Source organism: Rhinolophus sinicus, linkage group LG04, assembly GCF_036562045.2.
Source record: "Rhinolophus sinicus isolate RSC01 linkage group LG04, ASM3656204v1, whole genome shotgun sequence".
NCBI classification, from domain to species: Eukaryota; Metazoa; Chordata; class Mammalia; order Chiroptera; family Rhinolophidae; genus Rhinolophus; species Rhinolophus sinicus.
In genome coordinates, this window is record NC_133754.1 from 93,113,722 (window position 1) to 93,139,128 (window position 25,407).

The 25,407-nt window shown below is 41.5% G+C and overlaps 1 protein-coding gene across 3 annotated transcripts in view; it reads left to right on the forward strand.

Moving 5' to 3' along the window:
- The window catches only part of DCLK1 (doublecortin like kinase 1), a 321,043-nt gene that overhangs the window by 213,141 nt on the left and 82,495 nt on the right, over positions 1-25,407 (forward strand). For all 3 annotated transcript variants that reach the window (XM_019736471.2, XM_019736467.2, XM_019736468.2), the window contains exon 5: positions 15,757-15,873. In XM_019736471.2, coding sequence (XP_019592030.1) covers positions 15,757-15,873 — 117 coding nt within the window. The remainder of the gene's footprint in view (positions 1-15,756; positions 15,874-25,407) is intronic.

A 25,407-nucleotide genomic window follows, 5' to 3' on the forward strand; every position in this document is an offset into this window, starting at 1 on the left:
ATAAAGTAGTATCACTTCCTGTCTGAGATGCAAGGTAGGTCTCTTCCGGTTGGGTTCAGTACTATGTGCTGACTGACACGTGCATGGGAGTTCTCCTAGCCTCCCCGCTGCATTTTAAATTAGGTTTCTGTTTATTAATGTTCACAGCATCCTTTATGATCTGTGAGCAACCCAGACCATGCAGGCAGAAATCCAATGACCTGAATGAGTTACAAAAGTGATGGCAAACATCTTGTCTGGTTGCACTGTTTTAACCTTTCTACTTGAATTCAAAGACCCATCTGAGCTGCTCAAAAGTGCAGGTCAGCAACAGCTGAGATAGTCACCAGAAATGCTCATTTCAAATTGGTTCAGCCATTTTCAGGTGTTCACCTCACTTTCTTGCCCACACAAAGAGGTCATGTGTGGCACTTGGACAACCTATAATTTCCCCGAAGCCTTTACCATGTGGCATCATTAGCTGTGTTTGACAAGTGTGTCACCTAAGTTTGCCAACTGTAGAAAGCAGACTTTAACTACAGAGATGAACTCTCACTTTGTCCAAATACATGCAACTCAAAAATGTTTCTTCTTTCCAATGTATTACAAGATAACATTTAGGAAAGTCACCGTCCAGCTGAAAACACAGTTGCCTTCTCAGCAGCAATTGCAGGAGGACTGAAGGGGAAGTGACCTTGGAGAAGTTCAGAGTATATTTATAATTCTGGAAAGTGTAGTGTTTAGAATTGTATCTCTTATACCGGTATCAAACATATGAAATGTTGTCTCTGGGTTTTAACATTTTTTACCCTATTTATATTTAAATGAAATAAACTAACTTGCTCTTTTCTCTGGAGCAGTAGAACTGTTTCAAAAACTATTAACAGACTATAAAAGCTGTCCTAATGTGGGCATTGTCGGATTCATGTACCGAGTTATTAAAAAAGAAAGAATTTATTTCATTCCTATATCCTAGGTTCTCTCACGATGCTATCTGCAAATAGTACCCTAGAAACCCATTGGCATAACTGATTCACAGAAAACTCATTTATATGCAGCACTTAATTTAATTTCTCCAGTGGATACCCTGGTGGCACACTTCAGAATGCTTTTAGCAAAGAAGCATGGTTGTGTGGCATCAATGGGCCACTTTTGCTAACATCTTTTGTTTCTTCAGGGTAGGTACTTCTGTAATACCCCCAAGAAGTCATTAATCCTAAAGCTTGCTGATAGTTAGAACAATATCTAACAATTGTTGTGGGAAAACATGATTGGCTGTCATGCTTTTAAATATCTCCTTGGAAGGAAATGAAAGGTTTAGTCCACCTTAACTATCTAGCAGCTTTCGTTTATGTCTAAGGGAACTTCTGCTACAATTTTAATTCTCTCCTTTAGGTGGTATTATTATTTTATGTACAGAGCACCTTTATACTATCTCCATAAAATTATTTATGATAGAAAAGCAATCACAAAGTATTTCTGAAGTTTTATTTCTTTTTGCTATAGAATCATTACTTTGGCTTTATAAGGCTCTGATTATTTTGATTTTGAGATTATGGGGTGACAAACCATCAATCTGAATTGTATATATAAATATGAATTTGAGGGTCTCAGGTAGGGAATGCTTGTTTAAATTCCTGATTTTTTTTTGTGCTCTGCTAAACACACTCATTGGTGTTACCAGTTTCTTCCTTGAAAGAGCTGAGTCTCTATTCCTTGAAGGTAAAACCTGTAAATTGAATTCTAACCCAATGAGACTTTGCTCAGAAGTAGATTTACATCATTATTCTCGAGTATCACTTGATCCCTCTATAACCATGTAACTTTGGCTTGTCATTTATCATGACATTCTGATCACATTCTTTTGCACTAGAATCTGAATGTTTATTCCTGGTCTTATACCATGTTTCCCCAAAAATAAGACCTAGCTAGACAATCAGCTCTAATGCATCTTTCAGAGCAAAAATTAACATAAGACCCGGTATTATATTATATAGTATATTATATTATTATTGTATTGTAAGACCCGGTCTTATATTATAGTAAAATAAGACCGGGTCTTATATTAATTTTTGCTCCAAAAGATGCATTAGAGCTGATTGTCCAGCTAGGTCTTATTTTCAGGGAAACATGGTAGTTAGGGTTGCCCTATTGAATTCTCTTTTTTTTTTTTTTCCACCTTGAGATGACAGTGCAGACTCAAAGATTTTGTTTGGAGAATTAGCTTCCAGAGTTTTGTCTTTAGCTCAATTCAAGAAAGCAGTGACCACAAAGTCTCCTTTGCCCAATGTGGACTCAGGTTTGGGTGTGCCTTCTCAGGATGAGGCTCAGCTGACTTCACTTCAAATGCAGATACCCCTTCCTGGTGGGCAGTCTCTTCCCAATTAGGCTTGATGTCTACTTCACAGAATGTCTGGTGAGAGTATGTGACTTTCTGGAAATTTCCTTTGTACACGAGCCCTTCCCCACCAAGAACTTGTTTTTTCTGCTTTAATTGACCAGGTGATGAGCTGGCCAGGACAGGCCCATCTTGCAGAGTACCCTTCTTAACTGTACCAAGGATATTTTCCTTGAGCTGTGTGCTTTCCAATAAAGCAGTTCTCCTAAACTTCTCTAATCACGAGAACCACCAGGGTACTTATGTAAATATATAAATTCCCAGACCCCCATTCCAGACACACGCCATAAAAACATCTGGAGAAACAGCTTAGGAAGTTGACTGTTTAACAAGAGCACCCAAGTGACTCTTATCATCAGAAAAGTCTAGAAACATTACCATAAAATATTGCTCTGTAAATAAAATGTTGGACTACATCTATTACGTAATCCTTTCTAGAGTCACCAGTTCCTATTTATTTACCGTCTATGGCCCAGTTTCTTAAATTATTCGAGTGTCAGAATCATAATCAGCTGAAGCGTTTGTCTGAGATTCAGGTGTCTGGCCGATGAGAGCTGACTCTCTGGTCCCAGGAAACTGTGTTGTCTTTTTTTACATTCTTCCTTAGATTAGAACCACTGATCTAACAGCACCCCTTCGTCATTCTAGAGCAGTTCTCAAGCTTTAGCATGAGTACGAATTGCTAGGAATGTTGATAAAATTGGCATCCTGATTCTGTAGGTCTGGGGTGGGGCCTGAAGTTTTGCAAGCTCCCAGGTGATGCTGAGGCTGCTGGTCCATGGACCACCTCAGCACACAGTGCTCCACAACTTCCCGAAGCAAAATGGCGCAAACTATCAGACAGCACAGAGCCTGTGACTTTGTTGTAATGGGAGAAGAGTGTACCGCATTGTCGTCTAAAGTCTGACCAGTTTTAATCTCATGAAGGGGGCACAGGACAATTCAGAGCAAAACCTTACTCTATTTGTCACACCTGGCATTCCTTTTTTTTTTTTTTAAAGATTTTATCGGGGAAAGGGAACAGGACTTTATTGGGGAACAGTGTATATTTCTAGGACTTTTTCCAAGTCAAGTTATTGTCCTTTCAATCTTAGTTGTGGAGGGTGCCATTCAGCTTCAAGTTGTTGTCCTTTCAGTCTTAGTTGTGGAGGGCGTAGCTCAGCTCTAGGTCTAGTTGCCGTGGTTTGTTGCAGGGGACACAGCCCACCATCCCTTGCAGGAGTCGAACTGGGAACCTTGTGGTTGAGAGGACGCACTCCAACCAACTGAGCCATGCGGGAGCTCAGCAGCAGCTCAGCTCAAGGTGCTGTGTTCAATCTTAGTTGCAGGGGGCGCAACCCACCATCACTTGCGGGAGTCAAGAAGTTGAACCGGCAACCTTGTGGTTGAGAGCCCACTGGCCCATGTGGGAATTGAACCGGCAGCCTTTGGCATTAGGAGCATGGAGCTCCAACCACCTGAGCCACTGGACTAGCCCAACACCTGGCATTCTTAACACTCATGGCTGTGAACTGCCCGGACACCCCACCCCTTCACCTTTCTCAGTGAGACCCCTTCAAGAACTCCTGACCCCTGAGCCACTGCCTAGACTAGACCCACTGGACCAAAGATGTTCACTTATCCTTGTTTCCACATGAGTGGCATACAGCCAGGCATAAAGGAGCCCACCCTACCCAAGGAGAGAGTTGTCAAATTTTATTTCAGTTCACATTTTTATGCTCTCCTTCCCCACCCTCCCCACCCCCTGTCTGTTTCCTTTTCTCTAGGAGAAATTCATACCCATTTTCTAGTTTTGGGTACTTGGGTAATTTATCTATTTCTTACCTCTTATCTATCTTTCAGATCCTTTCCATCTTGTAGCTAATGAAAACCAGGTGGTCCTGAATTGTTAATAAATGTGAACTCCTATTGTTCTTCCAATGTCTGCTTTCAGCTGGGTCTCAGCATGGTAGTTCGTTGGGTTTGAAAATTTGAGTTGGGACCAAATCTAAGTAGGACAGGTATTTGTTGCTTTTTCAAGACTGATTTGCCTTGCTAATTTATCTCCCCATACTTTCAGTTTAATCCTTTGTTCCAAATGCCATACTGCACAGTTACTTTCTTCAAACTCTGAGCCTCCTTCAGTAATTTTACTGTCTGTGTATCAGAGAATGGCAAAAGGTTTCTGGTCTGTGGACCCACACCCTTAGGATTAGCTGGGGATTTTTTAACACCCGCAAAGTCCCACTTCTAGTGATTCTAATTCAGTAGGTCAAGGGAAAGACAAGGATTCTGCATTTTTTTTAAAAAGATTTTATTGGGGAATATTGGGGAACAGTGTGTTTCTCCAGGGCCCATCAACTCCAAGTTATTTGTCCTTCAATCTAGTTGTGGAGGGCGCAGCTTAGCTCCAAGTCCAGTCAACCTTGTTGTTGAGAGCTGGTGCTCTAACCAACTGAGCCATCCAGCCGCCCTTCTGGCAGCTCAGCGGCAGCTCGTTGTCTTCAATCTAGTTGTGGAGGGCACAGCTCACTGGCCCATGTGGGAATCGAACCGGCAACTCTGTTGTTCAGAGCTTGCGCTCTAACCAACTGAGCCATCCGGGCGCCCCAGATTCTGCATTTTTAAAGAGTGGGAAGGTATCCTTTATCCTGAAGAGAGAGCATAGGCCTTGGTAAACTCAGTCTCTCCTGTCTTCGGCACATGAAGCATTGTGCAGATCCCTCACCAGGACTCAGAAGTACACCTGACAAGGATCATGTAAGCTGGGATTGTCCTGTCCACTCCCAAACCTGTCCATCTCACCCTCAAGCTCTGTGGACTCTATCTCCACATCATATCCCAAGTCATTCGCTTTGGTCCGTTTCCATTACCTCTATCCTCGCACAAGCACCACCCTTTCGTACCTAGATTCTCCACTCTGAAATCTTTCATTCACACAGCAGCCAGGCTGATCTGTTAGACTCACAAATCAGATCACGTCTTTGCTTAAACCTTTTCCGTCACCTCCCGTCATGCCTAGAGAAAATCCAAACCTCTTACGTGGTTCCCAGTCCTGACTTGATCTGGCCCCTGCCTCCCTCCTTCCTCTAATCTACCCAGGGCTCCTCCTTCCTGTGTTCAGAGCTCACCTTCACTGTCCCCTATTCCTAGCGACCTTCTATGATCACCAACAAAGAGAAACCAGTCACCCAACCATTCACTGCCACATCAGCTTTTCAGTTCTTGGCAAAACACTTATAAAATCAATTATTGTTCTTAGTTTTTAAGGCCCATTTCCTGTCTTAGAGTATAAATTCCATGACAGCAGGTACCCTGTCTTCTGATTTATTACTGTATCCTGGCACCTAACCAACAGGGACGTGGTAAATGAATTTAAGGTGAGCAGGGAAGTAGGAGCAGAAGTTAAACAGGTGAAGTGCTGGTAGGAAGGAATTGTTCCTTGTATAGGGAAATTCATGTTCTAATGCCTAGAGCAGGAAGGTACTTAGCTCATGTATGAAACTCAAGCAAGGTGTCTGCAGGAAGGAAAAGACAGGAGCTGAGGTACACAGGGGTTTTATAGGCTATGCCAAGGATGTTTTCAAGGAGCAATAAGGAGTCATAGAAAGGTTTTAAGCAGGGGAATAACAACAGAAATACTGACAAATTCTCAAGAAAGCCTTGTCCTAAAGTTGTGTCATACATGCTGTAGTAGGTTGAGTGCCACCCAAAGATGTCACTTTATAAATAATACCTTATATGGGAAAAGCATCTTTGCTGATACCATGTTTCCCTGAAAATAAGACCTAACTGGAAAATAAGCCCTAGCATGACTTTTCAGGATGACATCCCCCGAACATAAGCTGTAACGCATCTTTTGGAGCAAGAATTAATATAAGACCCGGTCTTATTTTCGGGAAAACACAGTATAATTAAAGACCTTGAAATGAGATTACCTTGGATCATTCAGGTGAGCCATCACCAATGTCTGCAAAAAAGAGAGCAAAAGAAGGTAACACAGGCACGTAGACAACGCCATGTGAAGATGGAAACAGAGATCTCAGTTATGTGGTCACAAGCTGAGGAAAGTTGGAACCATGAGAAGCTGGAAGAGGCAAAAAATAGAGGAAATGTGGCCCTGCAACACCTTGATTCCAGACTTCTGGCCTCTAGAAATGTGGGTGAATAAATTTGGTCATTTTTAAGCCACCAAGTTTGTGGCAATTGGTTATGGCAGTCATAGGAAATTAATGCACTTTGGAAAATAGAGAAAGAAATAGAAATTCAGATGATGTGCATTGTTACACCCGTGAATCCCCCCAGCGACGTAGGCCTTGAGTCCATGATTGGAGATGTTCATCTGCTGTTTCCTCAGTCAGTCTTCTTCCCCTTGGGGATGCTGGCATAATGTTAATGGATAAAGGTACACCTGTTTTCTACAACGTGTCACTCAGCTGAAGGTAGCTACTTGAATTTGTGGTGAGTTAAGAGAGACAGCCGTGTGTTGTGGACCAACCAATGAGAACGAGCTATAAAACACTTACTGGGAGCTAAAGCAAAGGAGTCAGCCACCATCATTTGCATTTTGGCAGGGACCCAAAGGCAGACAGAGGAGTAGGAAAGCTTTCTAAGTGGAGAAAAGGAAAGGCTTCCGGCGTGCTCTGATTGTTGGCATGGGGACACTGGAGGCAGGCTGATTATATGATTAGGGTGCATATTTGATTTTCTGTGGTAGGTTCTAAGTTGGAATTGGGTACAAAAATTAGGGAACTTGTCAGTTATTAATCAAGTCTAAGCTATTTGTGGGTGCTTGTTATAGGTGTTATTGTTTAGTTTCCTGGATTGTTACTAGAGATAGCAAGTAGGCTTCCTGCAAGTTTTACTTAGAGCAGGTTGGCTTGCTGGCCGGTTATTGTAGAAAAGGGGTTGGTTTCCTGAGAAGCTTGCTGCAGATGCTGGGTCAGAGCTGTATTTTTCTACATGGTCCAGCCAGTGTCCATTTGTATAATCAGTCTCTCAGTGTGGTCAGGCTTCAGGGAAGACTGAGAAGGCATCACCTTTGGGCTGGATGACATGGAACATGCATGCATGTATCAACAGTGACACATGAAGAGAGGGGCTCTCGGAATCTACGATTTGTTCCAACCTCCCACTGAAGGTGCACCGGTTTCCGATGAGAAGAAGCTCAGAGCCATCCAAGGGGAGCTTCCCCATTTTTATCCGTGCTTCACTTTCAAAAAGATGAAGATTGTGGGTGATGCCGCCTCAGCCAATGAAGAGGCAGCAGATCCTGAGCAAATAGCTGAAGACAATCACAGAAACAAAAAAATAAATAGGCTGCCCTCAGAGATCAGTTTTAATGCAGATGAGGTTAGGCTTTTGGAGGGAAAACAAGCTTACCAACTCCAGTTATGCTTTAGACGTTCAGAAAGACAAAATTCTGGCTCCAAAGCAGCTAAAGAGTACCTGACTGCATCATCTTGAGGCAGTGGGTCTGGATGCATGAATAGGGTTGCGAATTCCTGGTCTCAATAGGTTAAGAACAGAAATCTCCTGCCTGGTTCCTGGCACTCATCTTAGCTAGTTTCATTGCAGAGGTCAAGTGGTACCTAGAAAAGACAAGACTTGACTTCGAGGGCAGCTGATTACGATGTTCCTGGACTTTCCGCAACACTCCGATTTGCACAGCACAGCCTGGCAGTCTTTTTCTCTATATCATGACCCCATGACCTCCTCCATCCTCCAGACTCTCAACTCAGAAACCACCAGCATTTCAAAGGGCCCATGTTGCTAATCCAATTTTAACAGACAATCGTTAAGACCTTCAGCACATCATCCACTCTGCAGTGGATGCATTAAAGCCCTAAACTATTAATTCATGTCAGCCAAACCTACAGAAAGAATATGCAAACTGCATTGTTTAGGGACCCAGGCAGGTGGTTTGTGATAGCTACACTAACACCCTCAAGGAAGGATTTAGGAATTCATTGAGGACCCTTGGGAAAAAATTGCCTAAGGAAGACTTTCTCCAGTTGTTCTCAACCAGGGGCAACATGGCTCCTGAAAGAGGTTTGGCAACGTGTAGACATGTTTTTGGTTGTCACAACTAGGGCGGTGCTACTGGCATCTAGTGGGTAGAGGCCAGGGATGCAACTAGCAACTGGCACTAAACAGTGCAACTGACATGTGGGCAGAAGGAAAAACCGAGATCAGTTTCAGGAAATGAAGATCTGTTACAACAAGGCAGAAAGCAGCTTTTTGTGCCTTGTGTCTGGAGGCCCCCCTCTTTTTCTCCTTTCTCCCAGGACTGAAACTCAGGGACTGCACAGTGAGCAGACAGAGAACATTCAGGGGTGACAGAAAATAAGATAGTGGGTTATCAGGCAATGTCCTAGAGTAAAACAGCCTACCCACCCTAGACCCACATAAAACTCACCTGTTTTGTTGGGGAAATTAACTTTTAATTGACTGTTAGGAAAAAGGGAATTATTGGGAGAAGAGAATCAGTCATGCTTCCAAAACAGTAGATCTGAGGGGTGACTTAAGAAGTCAGTACAGAAAATCCCAGTGCCATAAAGCCTTCTGCAGATGTTATGTAAAGGTCCACTTTCAGCCAGTGAGTGCCTCCAGAGCTAGTTCCTGTCAGTTTCACAGCCGAGCAGCCTCTCCATGTGGGGAACACGTGTGCGCCATCTGGAGTGCCCAGCTGGGTATTCGAAGTTGTGGTGGGGCCAGTCTCGGTACTGGTTTAGACACACATGGCTATATTTTTAGAAGGTACTTTAAAAATCTTAGTTTCTGGGACTTGACTCTCCAGCTAAGTCACTCGAAAGGATGCTTTTGTTTCCAGTCCGTCTGCTACATACTTTATTTTTTAAAAAACTATCATTTCGAGTGTTTTGATCTGACAGCTTTTGTTCCAGACGTGCTGCATATGTAGCTTAGGGAAGTAACATGGGTTCCAAACCCCACAGCTGACAGGGATGGGAGTTTCACTGTACTGTCAGGAGTGCGTTGGAATCCAGGTGGTACAGAAACGAGAGGATGGGCCTCAGTCCTTATTGGAGCACGCAGCGAGGGAGATGCAGGCGGACACACCCTGCAAGGAGCCTACATTTGGATTTTCCTATAGTGCTACCGTGAAGTGTGGAAATCATTATGTTTCCACAGGAAGTCAACTTTAGTTGTCAATCATACCAGGAATCCTCTGTTCAGCTCACCCATGCTGACAAGCTGGAGGCTAATCAGGGTATTCAAAGCTTCAAAACCATGAGACAGAAGGTGTTGAAACCCTCAGGCATTGGAGGTGCTTAAGAAGAAGCTGGACAACCACTTATGGAGACAGGAGGAGAGGTGATGTATGAATCAAGGAGACAGTTGACTTGGTAACTATTAATAACCTTGATATTCCTGGACGGTTCCTTCCAACTCAGAGCACGTAAAGGTAACTTGATGGAGAGTCAGAGAGCTCGAATTGCAAGTTCTCTCTTTTGGCCATTGAACTTGTGCTACATGTATTTTTTTAAAAGGTCTATAGAACTGAATATGCTTTCTGATTCTATTTTGCATAGAGCCACAAAGAAGAATACTGTTCCCTTTGGAAGCTTTGTACCTTTGCCAAGTTAAAGAGGAAGCTTGTGTTTGTAACAAGGATAAGGAAGAAAGCACAAAGCATCTACTGCTCATGATGGATTCTTCTCGTTGAACTCACCCATCTCATTAACAGTTCAGAACAACGGAATTTAGAGTAGAGATCAGTTGAGAGGCCTGAGAATGTTTTTGTTCTGGCTGGTTTTAAAAAGAGATTAGAGGAGTAAAACATTCCTTGTGTAAAGAATATTCCCTAGTCAGCATGCAGCATGTCACAAAGGCTGTCTAGACACTTGTGAGACTTCACCCTTGCCTTATTCAAGATTCTCCAAAGGTTCAAGTGGACCCCTTTGAATGCATGAATGTGCCTGCTGTGTGAGCGCAAGTGAGCTCTTGGTGCCTGCATGGAATTCTGCAATCATTTCTATTCTTTAGCTCCTTACATAACACTTGGACTTACCTACCAACTGTTCCTGAGTCGGAGGAGAATCTGTAGGAGTGGAGGCTCTCGTGCCACCGGGAACCAGTCCCCTTCTCCAGTCTCTTCCCTATACACCTGCGTCTGGGTTGTCTCTCTAATTCTGTCCATCACAGGATGCCAATTTCTAGAGTTGGGGTCCTGGATGAAGGTGGGAACTGTTTTAACTTTCTTCCCAAATCCTGAGAACATCTGTGAAGCTAATCTTAGTATACACCATATGGAGAAGGATACTTTCCCCCTTACACAACTGTGACTATCGAGACTTTGTAAGTCAGAGTTTGAACCAAAGCTCGCTTGCCTGCTATGGGAAGTTCAGTCACCAGAAACAAAATTAATGTGTTTGATCTGATTTTCTATCCTTCGGGTGGGCTGTGATCTTTAGCAGCAAGAGAAATCCCTATCTGTGGCTTCCTCCCAGGGGCTTACCTACAGTCCTACGTTACCATCTTTCTTAAGGAGTCTGTGTTGTCTAGTATCTCCACAGCCAGGGGAACTGCTGCAGCCCTTTTCAGAGAGTACAAGGATGCCAAAGGTATCAGAACAAAGTGATTATCCCCCAAAGGCAAAATCCCTCATAAAAGAGGGAGAATGGACGGTCGGCTTTCTTGCTGCAGGCTATGAAAATGTCCTTTGTGAGAACATGGAAGGTTTTCTACTACTGGTCACTTAGTGCAGATTACTCAGTGTTTCTGTGAGTTTTTTTTTTTTGTTTGTTTGTTTGTTTTTAAGCTCACAAAGATTGTGCCACTCTCTCTAACCTAATTAAAAATTTGTCCTCCTTCACTGCAGTTTTCACCATTATAAAGTACCATTCCCATTTAAATTAATTAAAATGGTTAAAATCTATACTTCAATTGCAGAGATGGAGTCTTCCCCCCCCCCCCTGCAATTTATGGCCTGGTGCTACAATTTTCTTCAGTTGGTTTTATTTTAACCCTGGGGGGGGGGCAAGGGGGGAGTTACTACAATTATTTTGCTTCTGTTATTCAATTGTGCAGAATCATTCTAATCCCCAGTATAACTCATGAAGCTTCATTCTTCTCCTGAAGTCAAGTGTTTCGAGATGTGTAATATTTGTAACTACCTTTCAGACCCCATCATCCCTCAAACTATTACCACACTATAACTTCACTTCTGAAGGAGAGGTTATTGTTTCTTTGTTTCTGATGCAATGGACATCTTGATAGACTTGTAGCATTAGTATCAAATTTTTAATTTAATGTTGACATGAGAACTGGTCATTTGCCATCCTTCCCACTGTCCACCATCACTCTCTTGTCGGTCTGCCCCGACCAGGGGCACTGACAGAAAATACCCAGGCTTTATTCACAATGGAGCAGCTTACTTAGGCCACAATATCAGATATCAGGGTGGTGAGGAGGCCCCCAATCTAAGACATGGGGTTCTGATGCAAGTTATCTGGCCTTTCTGAGGCTCAGTTTCCTCATCTGTAAAATGAGAGATTAGATTAGTTCAGTGAATAGTGTGAGTTCACACAAGGAGTTACAGGATTGATCGCAATATAGGCCGGTATTTATTGAACAGCTATTCCATGCTTTTTAATATGTCAGGAACTAGCTAGTACCCAATGGAGCAGCGGCTGAGGAGGCAGACTAGTAAATGAATACTTTTGATAGATTAATAATATAATGAGAACTAAATTTAAGAGAAGCCAGAGAAGCTATGGCAGTATAGCAGGAGCCCACAAGTTCTTTTCAGTTCTTCGAAAATCAAATGAAATGCCTGTATTTACTCCAAGACTGAGCTGCCTAACTAACTAAAATACCTGGTTTCTTTCTGGTAGCTGGAAAAAATGTCAACTTAGTGTGGGTAGATTGGTTCTGTTATGCTGGTCCAGAGACCTCGTTGGTAGTTGCAGCCATAAGTAGCAATTCTGGCACCTGTGGCAAACAGCATGCGACAAACCCTAAAATCAACTTTTTAATTCATGTTGCGGCTCACAGATGGGTGTTATTACCAGGGTGCACCATCTGGCAGCTTTCTATTTTAACTATGCATTCCTGCTAGCTAGCTTCTGAGCTTTGTAAATTATTATTTTAAATTTATGTGACTCTAAACATTCATGATGACCTGGAACAAAAGTCCTGGTCACCCTGCCCTCATTATAGTCTTGATTTTGATTTAAAAGGAGGAAATACATTATTACTTAAAACAATTTGTTTGATAAACCCACATTTTTCAAACATGAGGTCCATGAAACAAAAAGTAAAAAAAGAGCCCTTGCTGGTTAAAAGATTCGACACTCCACTACCAGGTGGTGTTGCGGGTTCTAAAACTTGGTATGTTCTCCCCATGCCTGCAGCACTCAGTGCTAGGCACAGAGTGGGCATGTGGTGAAAAGTGAATTGGAAGCATGCCAGTGGTCCAGCAACATGACATACAGCAATCCTGCTCGGCTAAGACAATGTCCAAAGCTTGGGACAGCTCCAGCACGTGTGGTCAGTTGTGTGGACAAAGCCTTGAGCTAACTGGACGTCCTCTTCACATGTTCCAAAGATCTGTTTTGTGAACTAAAACCTCTTCAGACACACCCTAGGGCACTGCCACCCCATGTGGTTTTTAACGATATCTTCTGATGTTATATTTCTTGCTCACTTCTATCTTTTAATATTTGCTGATATGTCCATGTGTGTGTGATATGTCTTTCTGTCTTTCTGTCTTTCTGTCTTTCTTTCTGTCTGTCTTTCTCTCTCTCTCTCTCTCTTTCTTTCTTTCTTTCTTTCTTTCTTTCTTTCTTTCTTTCTTTCTCCCTCTCTTTCCCTTCCTTCCTTCCTTCCTTCCTTCCTTCCTTCCTTCCTTCCTTCCTTCCTTCCTTCCTTCCTTTTTTTTTTTTTAGAAATGGGACTCTATGGGGAAGGCCAGTTAGCTCAGTTGGTTAGAGCATGGTGCCAATAGCGCCAAAGTTGCCGGTTCGATCCCTGCATGGGCCACTGTGAGCTGCACCCTCCTTAAAAACAAAAAACAAAAAAAGAAAACAAGAAATGGAAATCTCTTGCAGGGCCACCCTGGCAAGCCAAAATGGCTAACAGTGGCCCCAAGTGACTGTTGGGGAGGCCTGGACGTGCGCAGTAATGCCCTGATTCATTTTCCCTCTGCTGTGGCTACAAAAACACAAATACACAAAGTAGAATTTCCTTCTTCTTCTCCTTTCTTTTTCTTTTTTTTCTTTTAAAATCCTTCATCTTCTTTTTGCCCCCAAGAGGTCAATTCACAAGGCTCTCCAAGAAACACTCTCCACTATTTCCTATCTGTAGTCTCGTGACATTTATATTTCATATACACTTACATTCCTTCTTTACTAAAAAATACAAACTACTTTGTTGATTTGGAATAATAGGAATACATATATATATATAGAAAGAGAGAGAGAGAGAGAGAGAGAGACGCCATTCAGAGTAGATAAGGGAAAGAAACATGTTTTGACCTTAGAAAATTAGAGATTGCATAGATAAGGAAGAAAAATTTCAGTTAAATCAAGCATTAGAATTAGATTTGGAATTACTATGATTTTTTTACTAAAGTATAAAATGGTTTAAAAATGCACAATGGAAAAGTTAATAGATTATACTTTAATTTTAAACTACTATACTTAAAAAGAACACTACATTTAAAAGGCTGCCATTTTTCAGCAACTGTCCACAAAGATCAATATTTATAATATGACAGACAAAGGGGTAAAACTTTAATATAGAATGCATTCTTATAAACCAATGAGAAAAAGACCAACTAGTTGCAAATGGCCAAAAGACATGAATAAATAATTGCAAAAGAAGGAATACAAATGGCTAATAAGCATATGAGAAAAATTACACCTTAATTGGCAATCAAACCAACTCAGATTTAAAGCAATGAAGTTCGATATTTGTTTTTAAATTAGCGAACAGTTTTTGAAAAGATAATACCTAACCTCAGTGACAGCCCAGGCAAATGACCACTCTCATACTGCTATGAAAGTACAATTTGGGTCAGCCTATCTGAAGGGCAATTTGTCAAAACTTTAGAAAAGCTCTTCTCTTTTAGACCTACCAATCCCACTTAATTCTGAAAATATTTTTGAGCACCTGCAATGTACCCCATGGTTTCCAATTATTAGAAACTAAATTTCAACTGCCAGGGACTCAATCTGTCTTAAAGAAATAATCAGATAACTGTACATTCATTTTATTGAGTAATTACAATAGTGAAATATGGAACACAAGTTAAATGTCCAACAGTAGGAATTTGGCTAAGCAAATTATAGTACATCCATGCAGTAAAATGTTCTATAGCCATTAAATGAAAGAGTGAGAATGCTCTTAATATCTTGTGGTATGAAAAGAGCTGGTAACAGATGGATATGTACAAACTAATCCCAATGTTGGTTAAGTATATAAATGAGTAGAAAAAAATTCTGAAAGTTTGTATACCACCCTCCAAAAAAAAAAAGTATCTATTGATGGGTGTTTTTTAGATATTATTTATATTTTTATATTTTTCTGTCTACAATGAACATTGATTATTATTACAAGCTTAAAAATATTTTTATTTATTACAAATGGTGCTTTAAGAATAAGATGTATGGACTGGCACAACATCGTAATTGGTCAATACAGGTTACTAAGAGAGAAATAAAAAGCTCTTTGGTATTTAAGATTGTTTAGTGTTGAATTTAATGAACACAAATACCAAGGATTTAAATCTAATGAAAGCAAAGTTGTTTCTCAGCCTCAGGCAAAAACTCATTTTATAGACACCACCATGTGGTTGCACAGACGCCCACGGTGGCCTTGTAGCTGGGTGAAGTCACCCCTTCACTGATTTTACCTCTTCTGAGCCAATGCCCAGAAGACCCGCAGCTATTGCTGCAAGGATTCCCAAGAACAATAAACTCGGGATGGGTGGAATCTTTCATAATAGGTGGAATGTTTCATCACTTCCCTCCTAGCTTGGTTTATGAGGTTGACCTTTTAGCTAACATTTTTCTTGGAAGAAAGAACAATTTATCCCAGAAGAGACATATAATATATATACACAAATAAGGAAGGGGTAGGTGGAGAGACACCGACAAAATCACCTCTTTACCAGCCTATTACTCCCAATGTGTCCAAATATTATTGCAAGAAGGTAAACTAGAAGGCTTGGAGTACTGATTCCTTGGATGTGGAAGATGCCCGCGGTGCCTTTTCACGTTGTTTTCTTGGTTCCTTTGTTATAGAAGAGCATGGGGCTGGCCGGAAGGAGGAGTGGCTGAGGACAGCCCTGTATTTCTCCTTACAAACTTAGCGTACATTTTGAATGGGGTGTGCCATGACCCTATAACGACGTGTGGTTCTTGTTCTTTCCCCAGAATGTCGAGTGGTGAAGTCCACTTCTTACACCAAAATAGCTTCGTCGTCCCGCAGGAGCACCACCAAGAGCCCGGGACCTTCCAGGCGCAGCAAGTCCCCAGCGTCGACTAGCTCAGGTAAAGCAGCAAAGGCGACTTGGGAGAAACTGACTTGTTTCTGACGCGTGACGAGCAGAGGGGATGTGAAACCCAGAGTGAGAGGGTTTAAGATAGTGTAGGTTCCGGTTTATAATTTTAGAACATGCTCGAGTGGTGGAACAGATTTTTCCAGAGTCTAGCATGTTGGCTGTAAGAAAAAACATCGAGCTCGGGGAAATTAACTTAGTAAAGACTCAGATTGCCCTCAGCTGGAAGTGTACAACCAACTTGCATAATTTCTACCACAAAAATTAATTTTTCGGACTAAGGGCCTTCGACTCCAGGAGTCTGTTAAAGCATTTATTCTACTTGGTACTGGCTTATGAAGACTTTCCAGTTTGTATTTGCTGGACCTTCGTTGAACGCTGGCTCCCAGCATGGCTGTGAGAATGAGAGCCCAGCGCAGGGACAGCGGCGGCGACCCGGCCTGTGGCTGGTGCTCACTGGGCTCCCATGCTGGTGTTGGCACAGGATGTGTACCCACAAGATGACCATCTCAGCCCTGACTCTTCCTTCTTTGGTCTTAAAACTGACATGAGTCATTTAGGTTGTTCTTGTTTTTGAGTTTTGTTTTGTGTTTTTGGTCTTAGGTATAAGGTCTGTTTCACTATTAAAAGGGATTATTGATTAAATGATATAAATGTTGAATGGGAATTATTAGATGATCATACATCAAAGTGACAGTCACCTGGTTTCATCAAGACAGAGACGCTCTTAGGGAAAAAGACCTGTATGTAGGGCTTGTCCAGAGGCCTTCTTGTATTCAACAGCATGGACCCAGAGAGATGGGAAAAGCTCTCTAGGCTGGAGCTCCAAGGCCTGCCTCTGGCGTCATGCACCAGCTGTTGCACTATTGTGTGAGTTACAACCTCTGTATTTAAAAATGGAGGTGCTATCATCTGGAAGTAAAACTGAAACCTTGGAAGAAGAAACTCTTTTTTTTTTTAATTAAAGTTAATTGAGGTGACAATTGTTAGTAAACTTACATAGATTTCAGGTGTACAATTCTGTATTACATCATCTATATATCACATTGTGTGTTCACCACCCAGAGTCAATTCTTCTTCCATCACCATGTATTTGATCCCTTTTACTCTCATCTACCACACCCCTCCCCCCTTACTCTCTGGTAACCACTAAACTATTGTCTCTGTCTATGAGTTTTTGTTTCTTCATTTGTTGGTCTTGTTCCTTTGTTGTTTTCAGTTTTATATACCACATATCAGTAAAATCATATGGTTCTCGACTTTTTCTGTCTGACTTTGCTTAGCATAATAATCTCAAGATCCATCCATGTTGTGGCAAATGGTATATAAGGCATTCATATAACTCAGCAACAAAAAAAACAAACAACCCAATTAAAAAATGGGCAGAGGACCTGAATAGACATTTCTCCCAGGAGGACATACAGATGGCCAATAGACATATGAAAAGATGCTCAACATCACTAATCAGAGACATGCAAATAAAAACCACAATAAGATATCACCTCACACCAGTCAGAATGGCTATCATCAACATGACAAATAATAACAAGTGTTGGAGAGGCTGTGGAGAAAAAAGGTACCCTCATACACTGTTGGTGGGAATGCAGCCGCTATGGAAGGCAGTGTGGAGATTCCTCAAAAAATGAAAAATACAATTACCATATGACCCAGCAATTCCTCTTTTGGGTATCTACCCAAAAAAATCTGAAAACATTTATCGGTAAAGATATATGTGCTCCAATGTTCATTGCAGCTTTATTTACAGTGTCCAAGGCATAGAAACGACCAAAGTGTCCTTCAATAGATGATTGGATAAAGAAGATGTGATATATATATATACACAATAGAATACTGTTCTGCCATAAGAAGAAGGAATTCTTTTGGCTGGATAGCTAGAGTACCCAGCCCAACTTGGTTCTCTAAGTCACCTTCTCCTCGGGGCTTTACTGATTACAAGTATTCCCTAAACGGGTTTCCAAAGACCTTTTCCTCTTTTGATACTCTATCTGAGTGGCAACAATGGGCTGCCACTGTCCCCTTCCCACAGCATGGCCTTCATCATAACCAGCGAGGGAATAAGTCTCAGAATATGGCTGGCACTTGAGGTGCAGCTTGTTCACCCTTCTAGTTGAAGGGTGGGCTGAGAACTCCTCCCTAAATATGACATAGCTCACCCAGATTGGATGAACCCTAAAATGAGACATTGCTAAAAGGTAAGGTAGTAAGAGCCAATGTTTAGAGTGCATAAATATCACTTGGGAACTCGGTAAAGTTTGTCATCCCTATCATGCCCCCTCAGATTCTAAGACCATAAACCTGTCTGTGGTTTAGCAAATATTCCAGGTGAATCTGATCAGATAGTCTCTAGCCAATAGTTAAAGAAACATTCAGTTAAGGAAGTGGTTCCCAAAGTGTGGTTCCCCAGATCAGTAGTTTCACCATTACCTGAGTACTTGTTGGAAATGCAACCTTGAGCCTTTCCCTGGACGCACTGAATCACAAACTCTGGAGCTGGGGCCCAGCAATCTGCATTTTCCTATGCCCTCCAGGTGAATCAGAGGCTCACCCAAATTTGAGAACCACTGAATTACAGACAACAAAGGGGAAATGAATACAGGAAGTCAGGTGACTCTGGATAATCTGGTATGAAAGTTGTGGCTTACTTATCTTCACTTACTGGCGTGATAGACATGACTTCCTTTCTACCTCCTTGCTTGCTTCTGAGTGGCAAAGTCCATCTGTAATGGCTGCAGCCCAAGAGCAGACGTCTAGACACCTTGAAGTGTAGATCAAGAGAGCAGTGAGCATGCGAGAGTGACCGATGCCAGCTTCGTTTTCTCCGTCCTTATCATGGCAGCCTTCAGAGAACCACTCCCCTGGGAGAGGATAGACTTTCTGCCTGAAGATCATCCCTTCCCTGGAAACTGATACTGGGGAAAGTCTTTCCCTTCAAGAGACACAGCACCTACATACAGAGATGTGGACCTCCAAAATGACAGTGATGCTGGAATTGCTGCGTGTAAAACTTCCCTGGCAGACCTTAGCTTGTTCATTAACCTGCCAACACGTTAAAACTGAGCTCTTTGGAGGCTCTTGGACAAAGACTATTTCTCATTTTCCCTGTCCTTTAGGATGAACTCCCATGGGGCAGTAAGAGAGAAAGATGTCATGGGGCTTGCCAGCCTTTTGCCCCTAAAATCTTGTCTATTTAGTACCATCACAGAAGGATGTGAAGGAGAAAGAAGCCCCACATTAACTGAAACGTTATCAATACAACTGAAAAAACATGAATATTAAAGAACAGAATTAGTCCTCAATCCAAATCAGCTCTGACATTGATAAATTTTACTTAATCTTTCCTCTCTTCCTCTTAGTATATATACCATGAATTTTAAAATATCAGGTGTGTGTGTGGGGGGCGGCATCTAATAATGAGTGATTAGTCAAATTCTTATGGCTTTTACAGTACAAATATTTCAAGAGACTCAATATACACTCTTGCTATTAATTTTTGTTGTTGTTATTTTTTGTTAACAGGTTTTGTTTTTGAGACTTGTAGGCAGTTAGATGTTCCTGGGTTTGTATGGAAGTTTCTTTTCTGTTTTCTTTTTGTCCCCATAAGTCAAGAAAGGTAGGGGATAGGTCAGATTATTGTGCACAAGTCAGAGAATAGAATCATGAGACCTGGAACAGATACTGTCTGCTGCTCAAGTTCCTATTACAGATGTAAGAAAAATGTCCCCACACTTTCTGTCTGTCTGATTATGTGAGCCAAGATTGAATGGAGGGAAATGGGAGGAAAATATGGAGAGAGAATTTTTGCAACTCAGATGTAACCTTGTAAATAGTGAAGAGCCTGTTTTACTCCAAAAAACAATCTAAAATTTGAATTAAAGTAAAAAGAATCATGAATTTAACCTTAAAAAGACTTAAAAAAATGAATTCATTAAAAAATAAATACAGGAAATTATTTCCCCTTAGAGTTAACTGGTAACAGTCACTATTCAGCATCTCTAAGATTATATAAATCTTATAAATATAATGTATTTAATTATAATCTCATAAATATAGATGGCTATAGCATTCACCAAAAGTAATTTCAGAAACTCAACAAAGCAGCTAGGCAAATGTATTAAATGCATTTCTATTTGTTACTGCCAACATTTGGAACTATTGCTTTTGGAAGTTTAAAATGGATAGGACACGTTACCTCAAAATCGATATATTGCTTCAAACAAGCATTTCTATTTTCTATTGTTTCCCAGAAGCTCTTTTCAATTCTAGTGAAAACCTGGTTGGTTTGACCAGCACTAACTTGGAATTTATGATTCCAGGTACGGCATGCCAGGTAGTTTCATTTCCATAAAGAAAGTGAAATCCAAATCTATTTTAAAATCAGTATGTTCTTGACAAACTACCTTCATTCAAGGTGTCTTTAACCACCAGGTCAAAATTAATCAAATAGCACTGATCCCGTTTTGTTTCATATGAGTCTTTTATGCATATAAAATTTTCAACTTCTTGCATTTGGATCTAGAAGATATTTCATAGAACCATTTCCTGGTTATGTAACAGCTTATCACATGCAATGACTGTCTCTTGAGTCTGACTTGCCACGAAATCTTACCACCTTCTTCTCCGTGATTCTAATTTAGAGAGGGTTTACAGAGCAGTGGGACCCAGTCAATCACAAATGCATTGACGATACCAGTGACCTCAAGACTACTTCCTTTCCCTGGGATGGAAGCCTGGGGTTCAGGAAGTCCAGTGATATTTCCATATCTTTTCAGTTGCAAGTATGGCTGCTGGATGTCAGGGGAGCCCCTGCCTTGGGCCCCTCTCCTGAGCTAATCTAAGTTCTGTCTCTACTCAAGTATGGCTCTTACAACCAGTGGAAATGAGCAGTGAATTAGCCCAATATTAATTGCATCATCATTTTCTTAAAATAGCCTGATCAGTGTTTTAATAAATAATGAAGATAGGAATTTGAGTAGTTTTACTTTCATACCTCTTACACACTGATGTTGTCCCAAACCCCAATCACCATTGTGAACCTGACTGTTTAACATTAAATAATCTTTGTTTTTCCTCCTAAAATATTAACTTAAAATTTAAAATAATCTCTGCTTCCGTTTTCCAATTTCTACTTCCAGTATCATCTTCCTGCATTACACAGAGATTGGAGCATATTATAGAGTTAAGATTTGCTCAGTTTTCATGCCATGCTACTGTTCATGATAATATTGTTAACATATATTTAAATGAAACATCAGGACTTTTATCTCTTTGATCTTCTTTGATTTTCCCAATTGTCTCCCAACAGCAAGCAACACGATATTATTATTTATTTTGTAATAATATAATGCATTTTTAGAAATGCGGAAGCAGAGGCGAGGCTGGGGCAATTGCCTGTCCCAGAGTCACAGCGTTAACGGTGGCAGCACAGGGCTGGCACCTGGAGCTTCCAGACACAGCAGGCTGGCAGTCTTTGATACCTTTTTTTTCTCCTCTGCTTATTAAACTTTTGACCTGCAGGAAATAACTAATACAGCACCTGGTGTAACATTGCAATATCCAACTTCATAACACTTTGGAACAGAAGCCTAAGTATGAGTGCCAGGCACCAGCTTCCTGCAGGTGAAATGATTCACCCCAGCTTCATGATGTATGTCAGTGGGAGACAGAAGCCTTTCCATGTAAGTCAGTGTTAGAACGAGATTGAGAATCTTCTATAAATCTTCTCTTTGTCCTGTACCCATTCCTCTTCTTGGGACTAAAAGAAGTTAGAGGTGATTTATTAATGTAAGGTGTTCAATTACACGTTCAGAAATATCAAGCATGAGTCTGCCAGTGTCAGACATTTGCTAGGCTCTGACACTGTAGAGATGAAAGAAACAGCCTCTACTCTCAAGAAGCATACAGATCAAGCCCCCTAAATAATTTATAGATAACATAATTCACATACCTGTTGAATTATCGTTAGTATCCATAACAGAGAGAGTCCAAAGAAGGCGATTGGAACTAGAAAAAGAGAGAAACCAGAAGCCTTAATAACACACAGGAAAATAATGATCCCCAGACAATTGCATGCTGAGACATCGAATGTGATACCAGTAAGAAAGGGGAAAATGGTTTTAGTTGCTTCTTAAAAGAAACAAGAAAATATAAAAACATTATAAAGAGTGTTTAATATGGGTTGAATCTTTATTCATGCGTGTTCATCTTTGGAATACAGACTTCACATAAAATGTGTAATTTAAAAGAAATTATTTTAAACAAATTTTTTTTTTAATTGTATTCGGGAATATTGGGGAACAGTGTGTTTCTCCAGCACCCATCAGCTCCAAGTCATTGTCCTTCAATCTAGTTGTGGAGGGTGCAACTCAGCTCTAAGTCCAGTCGCCATATTCAATCTTTAGTTGCAGGGGGCGCAGCCCACCATCCCATATGGGAATTGAACCAGCAACCTTGTTGTTGAGAGCTCTCACTCTAACCAACTGAGCCATCCAGCCACCCCTCTGGAAGTTTAGCTGCAGCTCGTTGTCTTCAATCTAGCTGTGGAGGGCGCAGCTCACTGGCCCATGTGGGAATCGAACCACCAACCCTGTTGTTCAGAGCTCGTGCGCTAACCAACTGAGCCACCCGGCCGCCCAGCTGCCCCCCCCAAATTTCTTTATCTGTACAATAATTTATAACAAAACATCTCCAAAATAAGACTACAATATGCACTAATTTGATTTCAATAAGAAAAGATAAAGTTTAGTTTGCTTTGTATTATTTTCTTAATATTAAAAGTATAGGAAAACCACATTTATCTATCTTGAATTTTCATTGATAGAGTTCTCCTTAAAACTTACAGATTTCAAAATGTTGACCTCTTCTGGATCCTGTAGAAGATCTTTGGGGTTTTCCATTTGTTTGTTAGACTGATTATTTGTTTGTTTTAGAGGTTTTATTTCCACTTAGATCGATGGCCAACTTTTTCTCATAGAATGACACCCTCTATTTAGAATCTCTCTCTATAGAAGCCTTGGCAAACATAACTGAAGCCCCCAGTGGGTACCTTACAGTTCATGAATTCAAGCATGAGCTGACGGACTTCTGTGCCCTTCAGAAGCATTTAGTCTAAGGTAGAAACACTCCTGTCAACAACCATTCACTCAGTATGCGTTGAGAACCCACCAGGACTAGCAATGTGGGGTGCTGGAGATGCAAGGATGAATATTTGACAGAGGGAAAAACTGGGTGCTTTAGTAAATTACCGTCTGCCTTGACTGAAGCACCAGTCCATCCTTCCCGGGCTTAACACTTACTTGTATGTGACTGGAAACCCTGAAGTCTTTTTACTTATGCTATCCAAATTTTACTTTTTTACATAAAAGTATTTTATGCAACATATTCAGATAAGAATCAAAGCTGGGGAAGCAAAGAGAATTTTAATCAGCCTACTAGTTCCGTTTGTCAACTTTTTAAATTTATATCAAACACCTTCAAAGGCAGATTGCTGGCTATTAATTTTTAGTTCAGTGTTTTCCTTTGGTCTAGAGATTTCATCCTAGTACATTCTCTGGAGGATTATTTTTTCTGCTTTGGGGTTCCAAGGGAATTGCTGAAAACAGACTGCACCAAGAAAATCAAGAGGCCTGATGACTCATCATTGTGTCTAGAATTTCTTTTTGCTGCATATAAAACTCAGTAATTCTTCCCCTCTCTTTCCCTGGGCCCTTCTACTCCTACTGCTCGCCCTCAGCAGGTGAATATCTCCAAAGATACTCTTCAAAACTTTGAACATTTATCTTGACCCACTGTCTATATGGGGGCAGCAGCCTACCCCAACTGCTTTTATGAACCCCTCTCTGTTAATGCCTCATGTTAACTAAACAAATATTTCCTGAGCATATACTGTTTTCCAGGCATGTATTAGGTCCCAAGATTATAAAGATGATCGATTAAACCACAGTTCTCGCTTTCAAGTTGGGAGACAAACATCTATACCACTTACTGTAACAGTGTTGTGTTATAACAGCCCAGCGGAAGAATGGGTTAAATCTCATTAACCGGGTCAGAGAAGCCTTCCAAGAGAAAAGGACTAATAAATTGAGACTTGAAGGATAAGAAGAGCCAGGAGGACATTGCCACCTGAGTCAAGGCAAAAAGGCATGAAAGTATATTTGAGAAACAGATGCCAGTTCAATAAAAATCAATGATAGAATAGGAAAGGGTTGGAGAAGATGGTGATAGCTCAGTTGCTTGTGGTCAGATTGCACAGGGCCACGAAGGCATGGTTTTGTTGTAGGTATTACGGGGTGAAAGGGGATTTATAGTGACTGTGATTTTATTTTTATTTGAATTTTAGAAACAGTGGTGCAGAGGTAGAGAGGATGGCTACACGTGAGTGGCTAAGGGCCTAGAAGGCTCCATGAGGCCACTGCTGTCGTCCTGGAAAGAAACTGATGGGACAGAATTTAAACAGCAATGTGGGGAGTGGGGGAGACTTCAAAGGGAAATGAAATCAGGAATTTAACTGGATATGAGGCCAGAGAAAGAGAGAGGAACCAGAGACGAGGAACAGATTTGTCAACTGAGGAGAGAGGCAGGGAATGTGTTCCATTTGAGACATGTGGAGTATACGTTGCTTTGGAAATGTTTAGGAATAAGTAATGGTGTTTAAGTCCGATTCGAGCCCACAATACACATTTGAGAGACCTTGGCATATAGTAGTGATTTAAACAATAGGAGGGTAAGCTACCTCTCTCCCAACCCCAGTGAAAGATTTATAAAGTAAAGATGACAATGGGACACTGGGGGACATCTGCAGTTCTAAGAGCACATCCGAGGAGGCAGGAGAACCATAAGAGTGCAGTGACAGAAGTCCAAGGGGCAGACAGCTTTGAGATGGAGGGAGAGACTAGAAATGTTCAATGCTGAGAAGTCCAGTAGCATGAGAACCAAAAGGAGGTCATAGGATTTGGCAGCAAAGACACCACTGGGAACCTGTAGCAAGACCAGAGGGCGGGGGCATCCTCTGGGCATGGTGTCCCCTGGGGGTCATTGTGGGACTGCTCCAGGGCTGACTCCCAGGCTTAAGTCTAAGGGGAGGCTGTCCTGTGATACCTGGTAGGGTGGGGGCAAAGCACCCACCAGGCGACCAAGGGGGCCGCAGAGCCAGCCCTTCAGTCCCAGGACCTTCATCCACCTTGATCCAAGGTGCCCTCGGCACCTAATTCCCTCATGATAACCACAGCCTGTTCTGGAATCCCCACTGACACATTTTCATAATTTTACATCGAAGGATTCCAGATGATGCTGTTTTAATGTTGAATTAAACATCTTTTTCCTTTTACCCGGAAATCATCTTTGACTCCTTTTCCCCTCTCCTTCTACATCGAATTTGTCACCGGTCTCCTTGGCTCCTCCTCTGTCATGCTGTTCTAAGACTCCGATATCTCACAGGCTATAAACACCGCTTGCTAGCTGGCCTCCTCCCTGCACTGGTCCTCTGCCCCTTACCTCTGCCCTGCACACC